We start from the raw sequence: 15693 nt of genomic DNA, 5'->3' as shown, positions 1-15693 counted from the left end.
AGAGAATCAGAGCAGGTGGTCAGTCCAGTTGAAGAGTAACCACAAGCAAATAGCGGATAAACAGCTTTTAGTACAGAGAAATGTGTGAGAGAAATAACGCGTAATGACTGTAAATATCGACAAACCCTCTGACATGCTTGCAGATCATTTTCTTGTACAAATGTTTGGTAGGGCAGCTAATGCTTCCGGAAAATGAAAGGAATTTGAGGGGAGGGTGATTGAGCGACGGACAGATTCAGACAAACAACCTCTCTGGTTCCCTCTCAGAAGCAGTGATTTTTTTGGGAAGTAATAGCTGTGCTTTCCGTGAAAATTGCATAACAAGCTCAATTTTGGTGGCTTCTGGTACATCCAAAATGCACCTCTAAATTATAGAATATTTTAATGACTTTTCCTCGCATTTTGGTCAAATTGTGGTATTAAGTAGAAAGACATTACTTCACAATAAAATGACTGAAAATTATTGAAATGCAGTGTTAGTAGTTTTAGATATCGTCTAGGCCTTGTCCTGATCACAACTCTTTTCTAAGTAAGAAAACATTTTTAACATTAAACCTGTCTTCTCTTGAGATTCAAGTCACATTTACAGTCTTACTTCAACAGGTATGATTGAAGAATGAAGCAGGTGTTAAACATGGACTTTGCTAAACAGAAAGCAGCAGTTGTCTGTTATCTTTAATTAAATCAGTAGGCCTATATCTATGTTTTTAATACTAGCATATAAGTATCATTATCAATCCGTTTTATTTGATCATATTTTGGACCTGAACGCTCTCTCCACTTCCTATTGTTCCTGCAGTGAGAATTCAACATCTTCATTGAATATTTTCATCATTTATCTGCAGATAATCGCTAAAAAGCAGGAGTAGCCTACCAGTATGCAAATTAGGGAGTCAAAACACACATCTCTCTTATGGAGGAGATTCGGTTCCATTAACCTAACAGATCCATTCAAAAAGAGCCGTTAGTTCGCGAACAACCCATCACTAGGCTACACTGACGAGCCACTTTAGCGGTCACTGGCAAGTCTTTTCATGGGCTTCGAATCCTCGGAAAAAACAAACAAGATCTTTGGTTTACATGTCCCGATGCTGTACCATGGACATAACTACATTGTATGATTTATGAATAGCAAAGAGATATAGGAGATTGACTTTATTCAGTCGTTTCGACACTTTTTGTAAACTAGTCAACACTTGCCGTTTGGTAATCAATCAAAGCACAGTAAATAGCCTATGTGCTCCGACTCCATGGCTGTATAGGCCGATAAAACATGCGAAAGACTGACAGGTGTCTGTACTATCAATAGATCAATAGAAGATGCATATCATTCATTTTAGCGGCAGAAGGCTACATGGACTTTTCTGACTATCTAATTGAACATTTTAAGTGGAAAAAGTAGCCGGCTTACAATGAGTCTGTTATCGGCTATTCAGCCGACGGCCGGCGCTTATGGAAAACACTGATGAATGCTTTTTCTCATGAACATATTGACTAAAGCAGCAGTCAGCGGCACAAATGTTTCAGATGAGGGCCTTATTTATTTCTGTGTGTGTGTGTGTGTGTGTGTGTGTGTGTGTGTGTGTGTGTGTGTGTGTGTGTGTGTGTGTGTGTGTGTGTGTGTGTGTGTGTGTGTGTGTTGTGCTCCAAAACAATGACAGCCTCTGTGCAGCTCAGACGTCATCATATAAACCACATAATAACACACATTTCCTGTTGCTGCAGGATTATTTTCATGCTGTAGCACACTGGTTCAAATCCTTAAGTGTCTATTGACCCACCCATGAGTCAATCTAAGTAACATAATAAAAAATCCCCATTTAAAATCTGTCAGTTTAAGATAGAGATGTTGGCTGCGTCTTGAAGGTGACCGAGCTACAGCGGTAATTGTCAGACCATGAGACATCCCAAAAAATCGGTCTTCTCACGAAAACGTCTGTGGCATCTGAACGGTTTGACCTACAACCTCTGGAAAGGGGAGACTCTCACGAACACAGATGGGGTTCTTCGTTTTGCACTACGACCCCCACAAGTGTCACGGGACTCATCTGAAGGTAACCCATATAAATGAGTGGAAGTATGGAGGTAGTTTTGTGCCAAAAAACATAAGGGGTTACCTTCAGGGGGGATATGTGTCCAAAAAAACGACAATATTTCCTGAGCTTTCTTATATTACCTAGATATAGGACAGACACTTTGAAACCTTTTTCCTTATGATTTATCTTTTGACTGTTTTCTTTTGTGCCATTTATGAATGTCTTAGTCAATGTTTTTCTATGGGCTATAGTAGTAAACACCATATTCAATATTTTATCACAAAAATGTTTAAATATTTTTTGGGGATACCTAAAGGGCTCCTAAAATGTTAAATCAAATTGGTAAATGGTCCATCATATGAGCATCTTTTAACAATTCCATATGTCAGTTTAGTACCCCCCCCATTATATTTGTAAGCATAGAAGTGATGCCTCTTTCTTAATCGTTTGATTGTTGTTGATGTTCCTGCAACAGGATGTCATTTGATAGTTGAGGTACTAACCTCATACATCAGTAAAATGATTAAAAAGCGTCTCTGCTCCCATCACCTAAGAAAGTCTTACTTTCAGCCTTGAATGTAAGATAACACTCCAAGGTTACGACATATGTGATCATGTAATATGCATACTAAACTCATTAACTGTCTTAATAGCTATAGTGGATGATTAGCTAGCTGCAACACATGGTGTGATAACTTCTGTATGCAGGATACATCCCTATACAGGAACACTCCAAAAGCAAAACAGGGAACTCCCATGGGGAATCCCATGGGAGCCAGCTACCACGAGTATGTAAGTTTAGCGTGCTAGCAACTGGAACTGCCATGGGACCCAACTGCCATGGGACCCAACTGGCTCTAGCATGATAGTTTAGCGTGCTAGCAACTGGAACTGCCATGGGACCCAACTGCCATGGGACCCAACTGGCTCTAGCATGATAGTTTAGCGTGCTAGCAACTGGAACTGCCATGGGACCCAACTGCCATGGGACCCAACTGGCTCTAGCATGATAGTTTAGCGTGCTAGCAACTGGAACTGCCATGGGACCCAACTGCCATGGGACCCAACTGGCTCTAGCATGATAGTTTAGCGTGCTAGCAACTGGAACTGCCATGGGACCCAACTGCCATGGGACCCAACTGGCTCTAGCATGATAGTTTAGCGTGCTAGCAACTGGAACTGCCATGGGACCCAACTGGCTCTAGCATGATAGTTTAGCGTGCTAGCACGGCGCAATTGACCTGTTCCTCACCATCCTTCAGCTGGTGGAGGTAAACACTAGCACGGGAGTGGTTACTCATCTCACTGTTCTTCATGGGAGACAATACAGGTGTGATCTGAGTCAAGGCGAGTTAGCCATGCTCTGGCTGAAGGAAGGGAGTAGCTGTGCATGTGGTGGTAAATGTGATGGAAGCGAACAACCTAACGGTGGAAAAAAATATAGAACATCTGTCAGCCCTAAGGCACAATCTACAAATGAGAGCAAGGCAAGAACACTAAGGCCCATGAGCAGGCTGGGAGAGAGGGAGAGAGGGAGAGAGGGAGAGAGGGAGGGAGGGAGAGAGGGAGAGAGGGAGAGAGGGAGAGAGGGAGAGAGGGAGGGAGGGAGGGAGGGAGGGAGGAGCCAATGGAGAGAGAACCCCTTGGAGTGCTTCTGCAATCTCACACAGATCACATCTCATGACGCCACATGCGATTAATCTTACATTCCATTATGATTTATTAATGTTCCACGTATCGTGATTGTTTGAGACAAAGCAAAATCAAGGGTGTGGCAAAACGGCGTGCTTCCTTGCCCTTCAAGTAGACCTACCTCAAACTTTGTTGCGTGCCTTTCCTTGTATGACCTCATTATTATGTGATGCAGTGTAGAGGGTCTGCACTCACAAAATATCATTTACATATTTTTTTCATTCTAGAGGCAACAAGTGCAACGCAAACAGTATTATCATTAATATGCTTAATATTATGCATCGATCCCCCACTAGCTCCGACTAGCTTGTTGTACACATCACTCCACTATGTCTTCCAATTTGTTTTTGTGTGTGTGTTGGGTGGTAGGGGCTAGGATGGGAGTCATAAAGGCCCAATTACCGTCAGTGTGAAGATGCAATGTTAGTGTTGGTGAGGTCCGGGCCGGGTTGCAGTGGAAATGTCAAGGTGATAGTCAATTAGTCTAGACTTCAAATGCCTGGGCTCAAGAGACAGTACTTGTGTTTAATAAGGAGAGTTCAAAGTTTTGCAGCACCTGGTTGGCTGGTGGACTCCACCAGGGAAGGGAAAGAAAGAGAAGGGCTCATTATGTAGTCCAGAATAGAGAGCTGTAATACTGTATGCAAATACAAGACAAAGTTTTAAGGGAGTGATAAAATACGGGTGAAATGAAGAGGTGAACTAATGACGAGGTAATAATGATCCAGCCAAATCCAAGAAGATGATCCATGCACCATTTGCCACAGTGTGTTCTCACTTGTTCAATGTCCCTCGTTCTCTTCCTCCCGCTTGGCCCCCCTTTCATTTTGGTGAGACCTTTACCCGAGCTTCCCAAGTCTCCCGGCTGACATTTTATTACCCTCTTATGAAGACTTCACTTCTTTTCCCATGCCAGACCTTGTCCCTGCTTGGCTGCCCTTTTGCCCGTAGCCTCAATTAGGCATCTACTCGGTCTCCCATCCAAAGCAAGACCTGGATTGTGTTCGAAAACGGACTGAAAAAGAGGAAGAGACTACCTGGACGTGTCCACTAAGAAATGCTCATTTTAGTTTTCCTTTGTAAAACATTTTAAAAGCTGCCCTAAATGAACATAACCCTGTAGTTAAACCCATTCAATCCCTTTCCATTGCTGACATGTTCTCTGTAAATAGGATATGCCCTGGGTTCAAAGCAGCAACCGCTAAATAACTCCTTAGGTAGATCTTTAGTAAGCGCTTGGACAGTACATTGTATTAGCAGATGAAGAAAGTGAAGTCCATTAGGCAGAAATGATCTCTCCAAGGCACTGCAGGGCTTTTCATTAAAGATGTATTATCTTTCCTAGGTCTTAGTGAGTGTGTTACACTGAGATTTCTTACAAAGGAAAGAGGAGGCCATTTTTATTAATTCCAGACAGGCATACAGAGGAAATGAAGCAATTCTGTCAGTAATTAAAATGCACTGTGGACAATTATCTCAGTTGTAATAGCATTATTAAGATACATTCGTAAGACATTATTAATATAGAATGTCCGTGTGAATATTGGAACATTTCACTCACAGTAGGCTAACTTTAGTATCTAATGGTCTGTCCACTGTCTAAGAGCGTAATTAAGATAGATGTACATTCAGATTTACTGTAGTTCAAGAGCAGTATGTCTTATAAGATTTACGCAATATGATCTTGCTGCCTTTTCTCCTGTCAAGTTGGACGGTTTCTGTTCATGATTTTCCTCATGAAAAACCCATACACTTCCTATCCATCAAACTCTAACTTATTTGCTGGGGAGGTTTCTTCTCTTTTTGGACACATTTTGGAGTCGCCCTAACTCAAAATATAAATTGGACTATCCGACCAGCTGATGCAGAAAGAACTCTGTCGAATGGCCAAATTGCTAAGTTTAAACAGAGGAAGTTATTTTAAAACTCTGGTCCATGGAGGTACTGCAGGGGGTCTGCGAAAATATATATTTTTTATTCAATTTAATTTGATGAATATTGCTTGCAACAACAGAATAAACACATTTAAAATTACATACCTACAGTAGAAAATAGGATATTATCTTATTTCTAATGATGTCAACTTTATTTCTCAACTCCTAATATTGAGCAAGTTACACTCATTGGAGCCAATTACACTCATTTGACATAGGCTTTGAAAAGCACCTGCGTTATAGGCTACCATTGCAGCAAGTGGCGCTGGCTGCTGGTAAGCTTTCTTAACTCGGACATACAGTTTCGCCAACACATGGCAAACCTTTGTTTAACCAGCTGAACAGCTGCTCTTAGCCTCTGGTGCAGCGGACACTCCCGCGGGGGGGGGGGGGGGGCACAAGCTCTGGGGGCTGATCAGCTCGTCCAGCTCACACCTATGTCTACATTTTATTCATGTTTTTAAGAAATTATTTTGACAGTAACCCTCCTTTTTAATTTCCACATCTAGCAAGTGAAGTGTTTATTGTCCAATCTACATGGTAGTAGGTTAGCCAGACAGACTATATAGTTGTCATGCATCTAATTAGCCTATTACCGAGCAGTGCCGGCGACAGCCCGCCTCGGCCTCCTCACCTATTTGGCTATCAAAAGTTCAAAAAAGTTAGGTGAATCAGGTCGGACTCGGATGGAGAGTGAGTGCATTGTTGAAGATGAATGAACAAAAGGCAAGACCAAGTGGTCCACAAAAACACAGCAAAAAAAGCTTTATCTGACCAACCTCATGCCAAATGACCACCTTGTCCTCAACTGACGAAACATCAGGTGGAAGCTACTAGGCCTAGTTATGCAGCAGCTAGCACTAGCAGCCTGCCAGTCCAGACTGAGACCTCAGTGCCCGGGCCCTGCTATATGAGTGGACTTATAGCAGTGCCCTCCTCTTCTTCCTCCCCTTGTGAATAGTGACAGTTCCTCTAGTGAGAGTGTCGAGCCTCCACCTCCTTCTCTCCCAGAAAACCAAGCTGACGGTAAGCCTACGAGTGATGAGACGGATAGCCCACAGCGTGGAGTCCGAGTTCCAGTGTGTAATATCTATAGGCTACCATGCTAAGTACTGTATATAGCTTATAGATAGGCTAGTAGGCTAGACTGCATTGTCTGTATAATGAAACAATCCCTAGTAAGCTATTGTTTTGATCATTGGCATTAATAGACTGGTTTTACGTTCGACCCAAGCTGCGCGATAGCGTGAGGACGGCAAAGGTAGGCTTATAGGGCTACCGGACAGTTGTATCCTACGTATTTAAAAACATAAATTGGTTACTGATTCGTATGTTGTTGCATAGAACATTCATTTTACAATCTGCAACGTTTGAATGTCCTACTTTACTGAGCAAGTAAATACATTCTTGCAACCAGCCAGCAGTCTAAACAGCAGCATTGCAACACTGTAGGCCTATAGCTTAGTGAAACATAAATGTTAGGCTTAACATGAGAAAATAACATTTCAAAAAAACAAAACATGTATTCATTAAAGCAAAGCTATAGGCTACTACAAGCACTAGCACCAATCTGATAGCCTATTGATAGGCAGCCACATAAACGTTGCAATTTCAGAACCACGGACAGCGATCGGTAGATTATACTGAGGGGCTGACGCATTAGACTTTGCGGAGGTCCAGAGAAACTGCGCTACACCAGTGCTCTTAGTCAAAATGTGTTTGGAGTTACACTTCCTCTTCCAATTATAATGTGGGGAAGTCAAAATGTAGAAAAACTTAACCAAATATATTCATTATAAAATGTTAATTACTTCTCCTTGCCATTATCATTCACCTGATGATAAGACATGTGAAAGAAACAAGTTTTTGCTAACATATGATGAGGGTTCCTGGGTCGCTGGTTTCCCTGGGAGGGGGTCCCTTGGCAAGAAAAGGTTGAAGACCCTTGGTCTAGTTATGTTGGGTATTGTGTAATTTTGACTTGGGCCACTAGATGGTGGCTGATTCATGGCTTCTACACTACTCTGCTGCTCTTCAGACGTCTCTACAAGGCGAAAGAGACAGTCAAGACTGACCTTTTTGTCTGAGGAGTTCACTTACTGGTCACCGACTGTCCATGGGATGACATGAGCGAACAAGCAACTCCTATTGTTTTCCGCTCAACAACAAATGCACCTGTTGCTAGTTTACAGGAAGTAACATCTGTCATGTTGCCCATTCAAACTCTCATAATCATGTCTGGGTAGTCAAACTAGTAGCAACATATCAGCCTAAAAGTGGGGGTCTATTGTTAGAAGCTACAATTTAGTGAGTACTACTTTCCCTCTACTCTTCTCCATGAATTTCCTTGAAATCTTGCCATTTGAACTTCCTATAGTGCAAAGAGAGTATATTTGTCGCTGGGGCACCGACTGTGTTACGCTTGGATTTAGAGAGAGGCTTCACAATCCAATTACTGTGACTAGGGTGGAAAATATGGGCCTAATTTCATTAATATTCTATCACTGAGTATTTACTGCTGCACGGCTATTAACTCACTGTGTTATTCATCGCCCACTTCTTAAACGTCTTGCAGTTGGTGGCTGCTTCATTTACCGTTTGGTCATTTTGAACCTCTTTGGCCTCATAAACTAAATACGTGCACCCACACCCACACGCACACGCACACGCACACGCACGCACACACACACACACACACACACACACACACACACACACACACACACACACACACACACACACACAATGGTAGCAATTCCAGGCATGCCCTCTCTTTTCCCCTCAGGGGAAAGTGCGAAGTGTAGAAATGAACAAAATGCCAGCGTTTATTTGTGGATTACAGAGCATGGAACTCTGATGGAGAAAGGTTCAGGGTCAGCGTGATTCCTTGAGACTCTATTTTTCAGTTTTTCTCATTTTATTTCCAAAACTCCGTTAAGACAAAAAAGCATAACATTACGCAACATTTGGCCATGCATTTTCAGAGTTGTTTTGACCAGAGTGTGATGGTTTCTTGAAATTACTCCTGGAAACGTTGATTGAGTCAACATGTTCAGTCTGTCATTTCCTGTCTAAACATGACACCGTAATGTCATGTTGTGTGAAGAGGATGTTGACATCTCTATGCAGTTTGCAATATAAATCTGTTCAATTACAAGGTGAAGCTCCAAGATAGCGTATCTAAAGATACAGCTATGTCTAAGCAAACAGTCATGATATTCTGCATGATGAGGATGTTGTTGACATTTTCATCCAGTTTTATATAAATATGTAAAAAGACAAGGTAAAGTTCAGAGAAAACATAAGTCTAAAGGCTTATCCATGTTAAGTGAAGACGAGTATTTAGATAAAAGTATAACTGCTGAATACTTGGCAACGTCATTGCCCTGTGTCCCGCTGATGGTTAATGTCGTCTTATGAAGCAGAATATGGTATTCAACACAACTCCTACAGGATTCATTCCCTCGCTGCCACATCTGTCCAACTCTTCCCCTCATTTCTCTCATCTGAAGGTTATAAGTGGAACTAATCAGATATACAACCACATCCCCGAGAAGCTCACCAGAATCTTTATAATCCATTTCCACGTCGCACTAGGATATATCGATTTCCATATTCCAAAAACAAATTATTGAAATAAGTCGTTGTGAGTGTTCCCCGAATTGATGAAACCGCTTATAATCCTCCCTTCACAATAGCTGCATTAGCCTACATAGGCTAGGCTAGAATAGGGCTGTATCACAATAGCTGCATTAGCCTACATAGGCTAGGCTAGAATAGGGCTGTATCACAATAGCTGCATTAGCCTACATAGGCTAGACTAGAATAGGGCTGTATCACAATAGCTGCATTAGCCTACATAGGCTAGGCTAGAATAGGGCTGTATCACAATAGCTGCATTAGCCTACATAGGCTAGGCTAGAATAGGGCTGTATCACAATAGCTGCATTAGCCTACATAGGCTAGACTAGAATAGGGCTGTATCACAATAGCTGCATTAGCCTACATAGGCTAGGCTAGAATAGGGCTGTATCACAATAGCTGCATTAGCCTACATAGGCTAGGCTAGAATAGGGCTGTATCACAATAGCTGCATTAGCCTACATAGGCTAGGCTAGAATAGGGCTGTATCACAATAGCTGCATTAGCCTACATAGGGTTGTATCACAATAGCTGCATTAGCCTACATAGGCTAGGCTAGAATAGGGCTGTATCACAATAGCTGCATTAGCCTACATAGGGTTGTATCACAATAGCTGCATTAGCCTACATAGGCTAGGCTAGAATAGGGCTGTATCACAATAGCTGCATTAGCCTACATAGGCTAGGCTAGAATAGGGCTGTATCACAATAGGGTGTTGTTTCCATATTTATAGGACAAAGTTTTAATAGTGCCCAGAGTTAAAACACTGTCTCTTACAAAGTGTTAATTGTGTATGGAATGTAAAAAGAAACCGTGTTGGCTGCTGCATTTGATATTTGATTGGATTGGTCAGCATGTGGATCACGTATGGGGCCACGCTAGCTAGCTCACTGTGATTGATGAACTTGTGTTTGGGGTCGGCCCACTATAGCTACCATTACCATGCATAGTTTGACAAATGACTTAGCAAGCTTGAGCAGGCGCAGCTGAGACTCTATGTTAAATAGCCAATGGTTCCTGCTGGAAGTGTATTGGGCATTTTAGCTCATGCCCCATTCCCAAATCCACCGCTATTGATGGTAATCAGGGAAACTTAGGAGATTTGTCAAATGGGGAAAAGCCGAGAAAGAGTGATAACTGATTGGAAAGACATCTGTCATGTGACACAGCGGAACCTGTTAAAATCACCTTGGGTTGTTGGTTGAAGGTTGTGTCTCCCTACTCCGTTAGCCTTTTCTCTATCCTCTATAACCCAGTCAGCATGGTTCCATAGCGGTGTGATCCCTGCACGACTGGTGTCATTAATTACAATTTGCTAGCGTAATGTTATCAGTGGTCTCGCTCGGGAAGGGTGAACTATAGAAATATGGTGGTGTGAGGAGACTCATAGACTTCAACGGTTTGACGGTTCCATAATGTCTTGACACTGAAACTGTGGCGGTTTCAGAGTCGTTGTCTGACACTGAAACTGTGCCGGTTTCAGAGTCGTTGTCTGACACTGTGGAGGTTTCAGAGTCGTTGTCTGACACTGTGGAGGTTTCAGAGTCGTTGTCTGACACTGTGGAGGTTTCAGAGTCGTTGTCTGACACTGTGGAGGTTTCAGAGTCGTTGTCTGACACTGTGGAGGTTTCAGAGTCGTTGTCTGACACTGTGGAGGTTTCAGAGTCGTTGTCTGACACTGTGGAGGTTTCAGAGTCGTTGTCTGACACTGTGGAGGTTTCAGAGTCGTTGTCTGACATTGAAATTGTGGGCACTACTGGATGGATGAGTTAGGATAATATGTGCCAATCAGTTCATGGTTTTATTAACACACACGCACACACACACACACACACTCTACTTCCTTCCCACTGTGCTACTGATAAGGGGTTATGTAAGTGTTCAGGATGACTGATTCAATTACATTTGCTGCTGATTATATCTTTTGATATATGTGTTTTTTTTTCTCATTTGGCACAATCACAGGGGGAAAATTTGTGAACCTCCAAGAAAAGAACAAAGCTTGTGGGAAATTAGAGCTTTCAAAGCCTGACTGAACAGAGCGCAGGAGAGAAAGAGAGCAATCTGAATGCGTTACCCATACACACTCGCTACAAGATAGGCAAAAGGTGTTTTAAAAGACTGTCTCTACAGCAATAATTAGGATCTAGCAGAGCGGAACACAGGTTTATAATTGAGATATCTAACAAGCGGGAGAAGACAGTGAGTCTAAAGACGCCAATTTAGAACCGCAAATTACGTACATTATATCTGTTATTAAATGTAGACTTTATAATCAAATCATATAATCCAATAATTATTTTATTTTTTCAATCATGCAACTTCAAACTCTCAAGCTGCCCATCACATGGATTCAGTGGCGGTCTGTGACGTTTAAGATGAGCATGGTCTTATTTCTGTTACCAGCTCAATGTAACATCGATAGGTTTAGGTTACTACATGAAACTCAAATTTTCCCTATTCCCGTCACGAGGTTGCTACAATCTAACCTATGAATGAAAGTTTACAACTAATTTGCAAAGGTTGAGAGGACAATTTGAGTAATCAAGGTGACAGACAGTGGCACATTCAATACTTTGCACACTCTTGGCTGTATCTAGTTGATCTAGGGTGTAATCATTAGTCCAGCAGTTGCAAACAAGAGTTTCTGTTTGACAAATTCAGGTATTTTTATCCCTGTTTATCCCTGTCACTTTCACAGCAGCCACATACACCTCCGCTCACATTTTCCCTTCGCTTGTGGACTTCAGTACACAACACATTAGCTGTCTGTGACTAGGCAAAAAAAACTTTCTAAGCCAAACCTTCATATCGTAACCGCTAACCGCGACACACGGCCTACATCATTGTCACCAGTCAACATGGTTACTAGAACTAACACATTAGTAAACCCGCTACAATCATGCAGTACAGTGTACAGTCAGCAAGCAGTGTAGCGGTTACACCGATGGGGCCTGGTAGCAAGACATTAATTAAACCAAAAGCTTACCTTGACTTGGAAGAGTTCCAGTGTTGGATAGCCATAGCCAGCTAGCTAACATAGCATCCCTCTCTGTTTGAGCTGGGTATTTGAGTAGGCTAAACTAGCTAGCTGCATTCCCTAGCTAAGTGAAAGTAGGAAAAAATACAACAAAATATAGTTCTCTCTCTCTCTTGCTTCTTCATTTTTAACTAAATTAATTTGTTAAACTGTTCAACTATTGGCTTTCTCTTTCTTTGAGTCTATTACTCACCACATTTTATGCACTGCCGTGCTAGCTAGCTGTAGCTTATGCTTTCAGTACTAGATTCATTCTCTGATCCTTTGATTGATTGGGTGGACATCATGTCGGTTCATGCTGCAAGAGCTCTGATAGGTTGGCGGACGTCCTCCGGAAGTTGTCACAATTACTGTGTAAGTCTATGGAAGGGGGTGATTTTGTATTGAAGTCGTTGTACCCAGAGGAGGACGGAAACTAGCTGTCCACTGAGTACACCATGGTGCTACCCTACAGAGTGCTGTTGAGGCTGCTGTAGACCTTCATTGCAAAACAGTGTGTTTTAATAAATAATTTGGTGACGTGAATACATTTTGTATAGTTTTATCTAAAAAGGATAACTGTTTTAATGTTTCACTATTTTTTATGATATTTACTGAGTAGGATGGTCCTCCCCTTCCTCCTCTGAGGAGCCTCCACTGCATGGATTACCAAAATATATACCATTTAAATCGGAGTTATCTTTATCCAACACTGATTGAAACCAAGCCTCACTCCCAAGCCAACTATAATATCTCCCAGTCTTCCAGGACCAGCTTCCTGCATGGCTAGCTCTGATTCTATTTCTGTCTGCTCTCATTCAGATCATGCTTCTGACTGACCCGGAGGTGGAAAGCAGCCTGCTGATCAGCTCCGATGAGGGAGCCACCTATCAGAAGTACCGCCTCAGCTTCTACATCCTCAGCCTGCTCTTCCACCCCGAGCAGGAGGACTGGATCCTTGCCTACAGCCATGACCAGAAGGTAGGAGGAGAGAGAACTGACTGACACACGCGACCACACACACACACACACACACACACACACACACACACACACACACACACACACACACACACACACACACACACACACACACACACACAGAGATCACTTAACTACTGTATCTGGTAGCTAGCTATAGTCTCTTTTTGTCATCAGAGACTTTCTGTCTTTCGTCGGTTTTGCCCTCTGTCAGACATCAAAACAAGACGAGCTGTTATGAATGAATGATTTTTTTGTTGTTGTTTTGTGTCAAATCGCCAATTGGCAACCCATCCCTGATGGGATTAATTGACACATAAACAAACATTACAGTCATTCACTATGGTAATTAAATGATAATTCTTCTGAGTCAGGCGGTGGGGTGAGGGATGAGGTGGCATCAGTTGGGGACTAGTTACTCTGCAGTTGAGTGAGTCACATTACCATGGCGAGAGAGAGAGAGACTTGATTAGCATATCTTGTGGATTGTCAGTGGATTTAAACTTATGATAGCCCTCAACTAAGAACGTGAGTGGGTTTTAAACTATGAGGGTTGATGATTGTTGATTCTATTTAATATATTGGAGTTTAGATGAGTGGCAAAGTCAAGTGTTCATAACTTACTCAACGATTTGCTTTATTTTAATAAATTGAGTTTCTGTGGCTGAGACTAGAGCCATATACTCTATACTCCATATATAGTGTCATATACTCAATCTACTACATATTGCTGTATATGGAGCCATACTCCATATATAGTGCCATACTGCACACTTAATATTCCCCATATATTCCATATATAGTGCCATACACTCAATATACTCCATATTCTTCATAGAGTCCTACTGCATATGTGGCTCAGGTAGCCCTACATGAGGATTTTCCGGTGCAGTTTGGGGACTTTAGAGGACGAATCCCCAAGTCCCTTAAGCTCCTCATCCGTTAAATGTAGGCCCGGCATTCCTTCCAATAACTTTAGGAGAAAGCAAAACCAACAGAGGTGAACCCAGATAAACAGTCATATGCACCTTAACAAAGGTTAAACGTGTATTATCTACCCTTAGACCGAGGGTTTGACTAATTCCTTTTCTCCATGACTCGGGGATTTGATATCCCCTACAGTATTTTCGGAAAAGGCATCTAAGGTATAAAAAAAATGTGGCAATGAATCATCAAGATTCTAGTCCAAGGGAATGAAGCGTTGGCGTTTTAAGAATAAATAACCGTCTAATATATGAGACGCTGTCTGATGATGGTAATTACTGATGAACTACTGAGGCAGGAGATGGTAATATGTAAAATATATATTCCAGACCTGCGATTTATAGCAATTTGGAGAATGACCATTACCATTAATAAATGCATTGCTTGCAGCCAGAGCAATTTGGGCCTAATGTTTCACATCTGATAAATAATGAATTTTTCCCTTTTCTTTCCTGAGGACGTACTTAGTGTAACTTGGGAGGTGTTTGGCTGTAGTTATAAGATGCACCTGGCCATGCATATACTGTACATTAAAAACATCTACCTAATGTTGAGTTGAACCAAACACCCCCCCCCCCCCCCCCCCTGCCCCTTTGGTCCTCAGCACAGCCTCAATTCATCAGGGCATGGACTCTTCAAGGTGTCGAAAGCCTTCCACAGGGATGCTTGCCCATGTTGACTCCAATGTTTCCCACAGTTGTGTCAAGTTGGCTGGATGTCCTTTGGGTGGTGGACCATTCTTGATACACACAGGAAACTGTTGAGCATGAAAAACCCAGCAGCATTGCCATTCTTGAGACAAACCGGTGCGCCTGGCATCTACGACCTTACCCCTTTCATAGGCACTTAAATCTTTTGTCTTGCCCATTCACCCTCTGATTGACACACATGCACAATACATGTCTCAATTTTCTCATAGCTTAAAAAATCCTTATTTTACCTGTCTCCTCCACTTCCTCTACACTGATTGAAGTGGATTTAACAAGTGATACCAATGAGGGATCATAGCTTTCAACTGGATTCACCTAGTCAGTGCATGTCATGGAAAGAGCAGGTGTTCATAATGTTTCGTACACTCAGTGTATACAGCATACAGGTTTAATATATGTGCGTACCTCTTGTTCTCTCTCTCATTCTTTCCCTCTCTCTCTTCCTCCTTTTCTCTCTATCTCAATCGCTCACTCTCCGTACCTACCCCCCTCTCTACTTACCTGACTACCCAGACTCCTTGCTCCAGCTAAATGCTACGCCACGCCCACGACCGTTAGTTTATTCTCCGCAATGAGTCTGAATCTGAGTACCTCCCAGACGATTTCTTGAATGCAAACAAATTCTATCCATTTTGATTGGATCCCAGAAACCGATGGGTCGGGCCAGAGCCAGAACACACGTAGGTGAAGCAGT

The 15693-nt window shown here is 42.3% G+C and overlaps 1 protein-coding gene across 1 annotated transcript in view; it reads left to right on the top strand.

Annotated features, from left to right (window-relative positions):
• The window catches only part of LOC120032676 (VPS10 domain-containing receptor SorCS1-like), a 178951-nt gene that overhangs the window by 105933 nt on the left and 57325 nt on the right, over positions 1 to 15693 (top strand). The window contains exon 4 of the mRNA XM_038978874.1: positions 13147 to 13305. Coding sequence (XP_038834802.1) covers positions 13147 to 13305 — 159 coding nt within the window. The remainder of the gene's footprint in view (positions 1 to 13146; positions 13306 to 15693) is intronic.

The sequence above is a fragment of the Salvelinus namaycush genome, chromosome 39 (genome assembly GCF_016432855.1).
Source record: "Salvelinus namaycush isolate Seneca chromosome 39, SaNama_1.0, whole genome shotgun sequence".
NCBI classification, from domain to species: Eukaryota; Metazoa; Chordata; class Actinopteri; order Salmoniformes; family Salmonidae; genus Salvelinus; species Salvelinus namaycush.
This window is presented reverse-complemented; position numbering and strand designations above follow the sequence as displayed.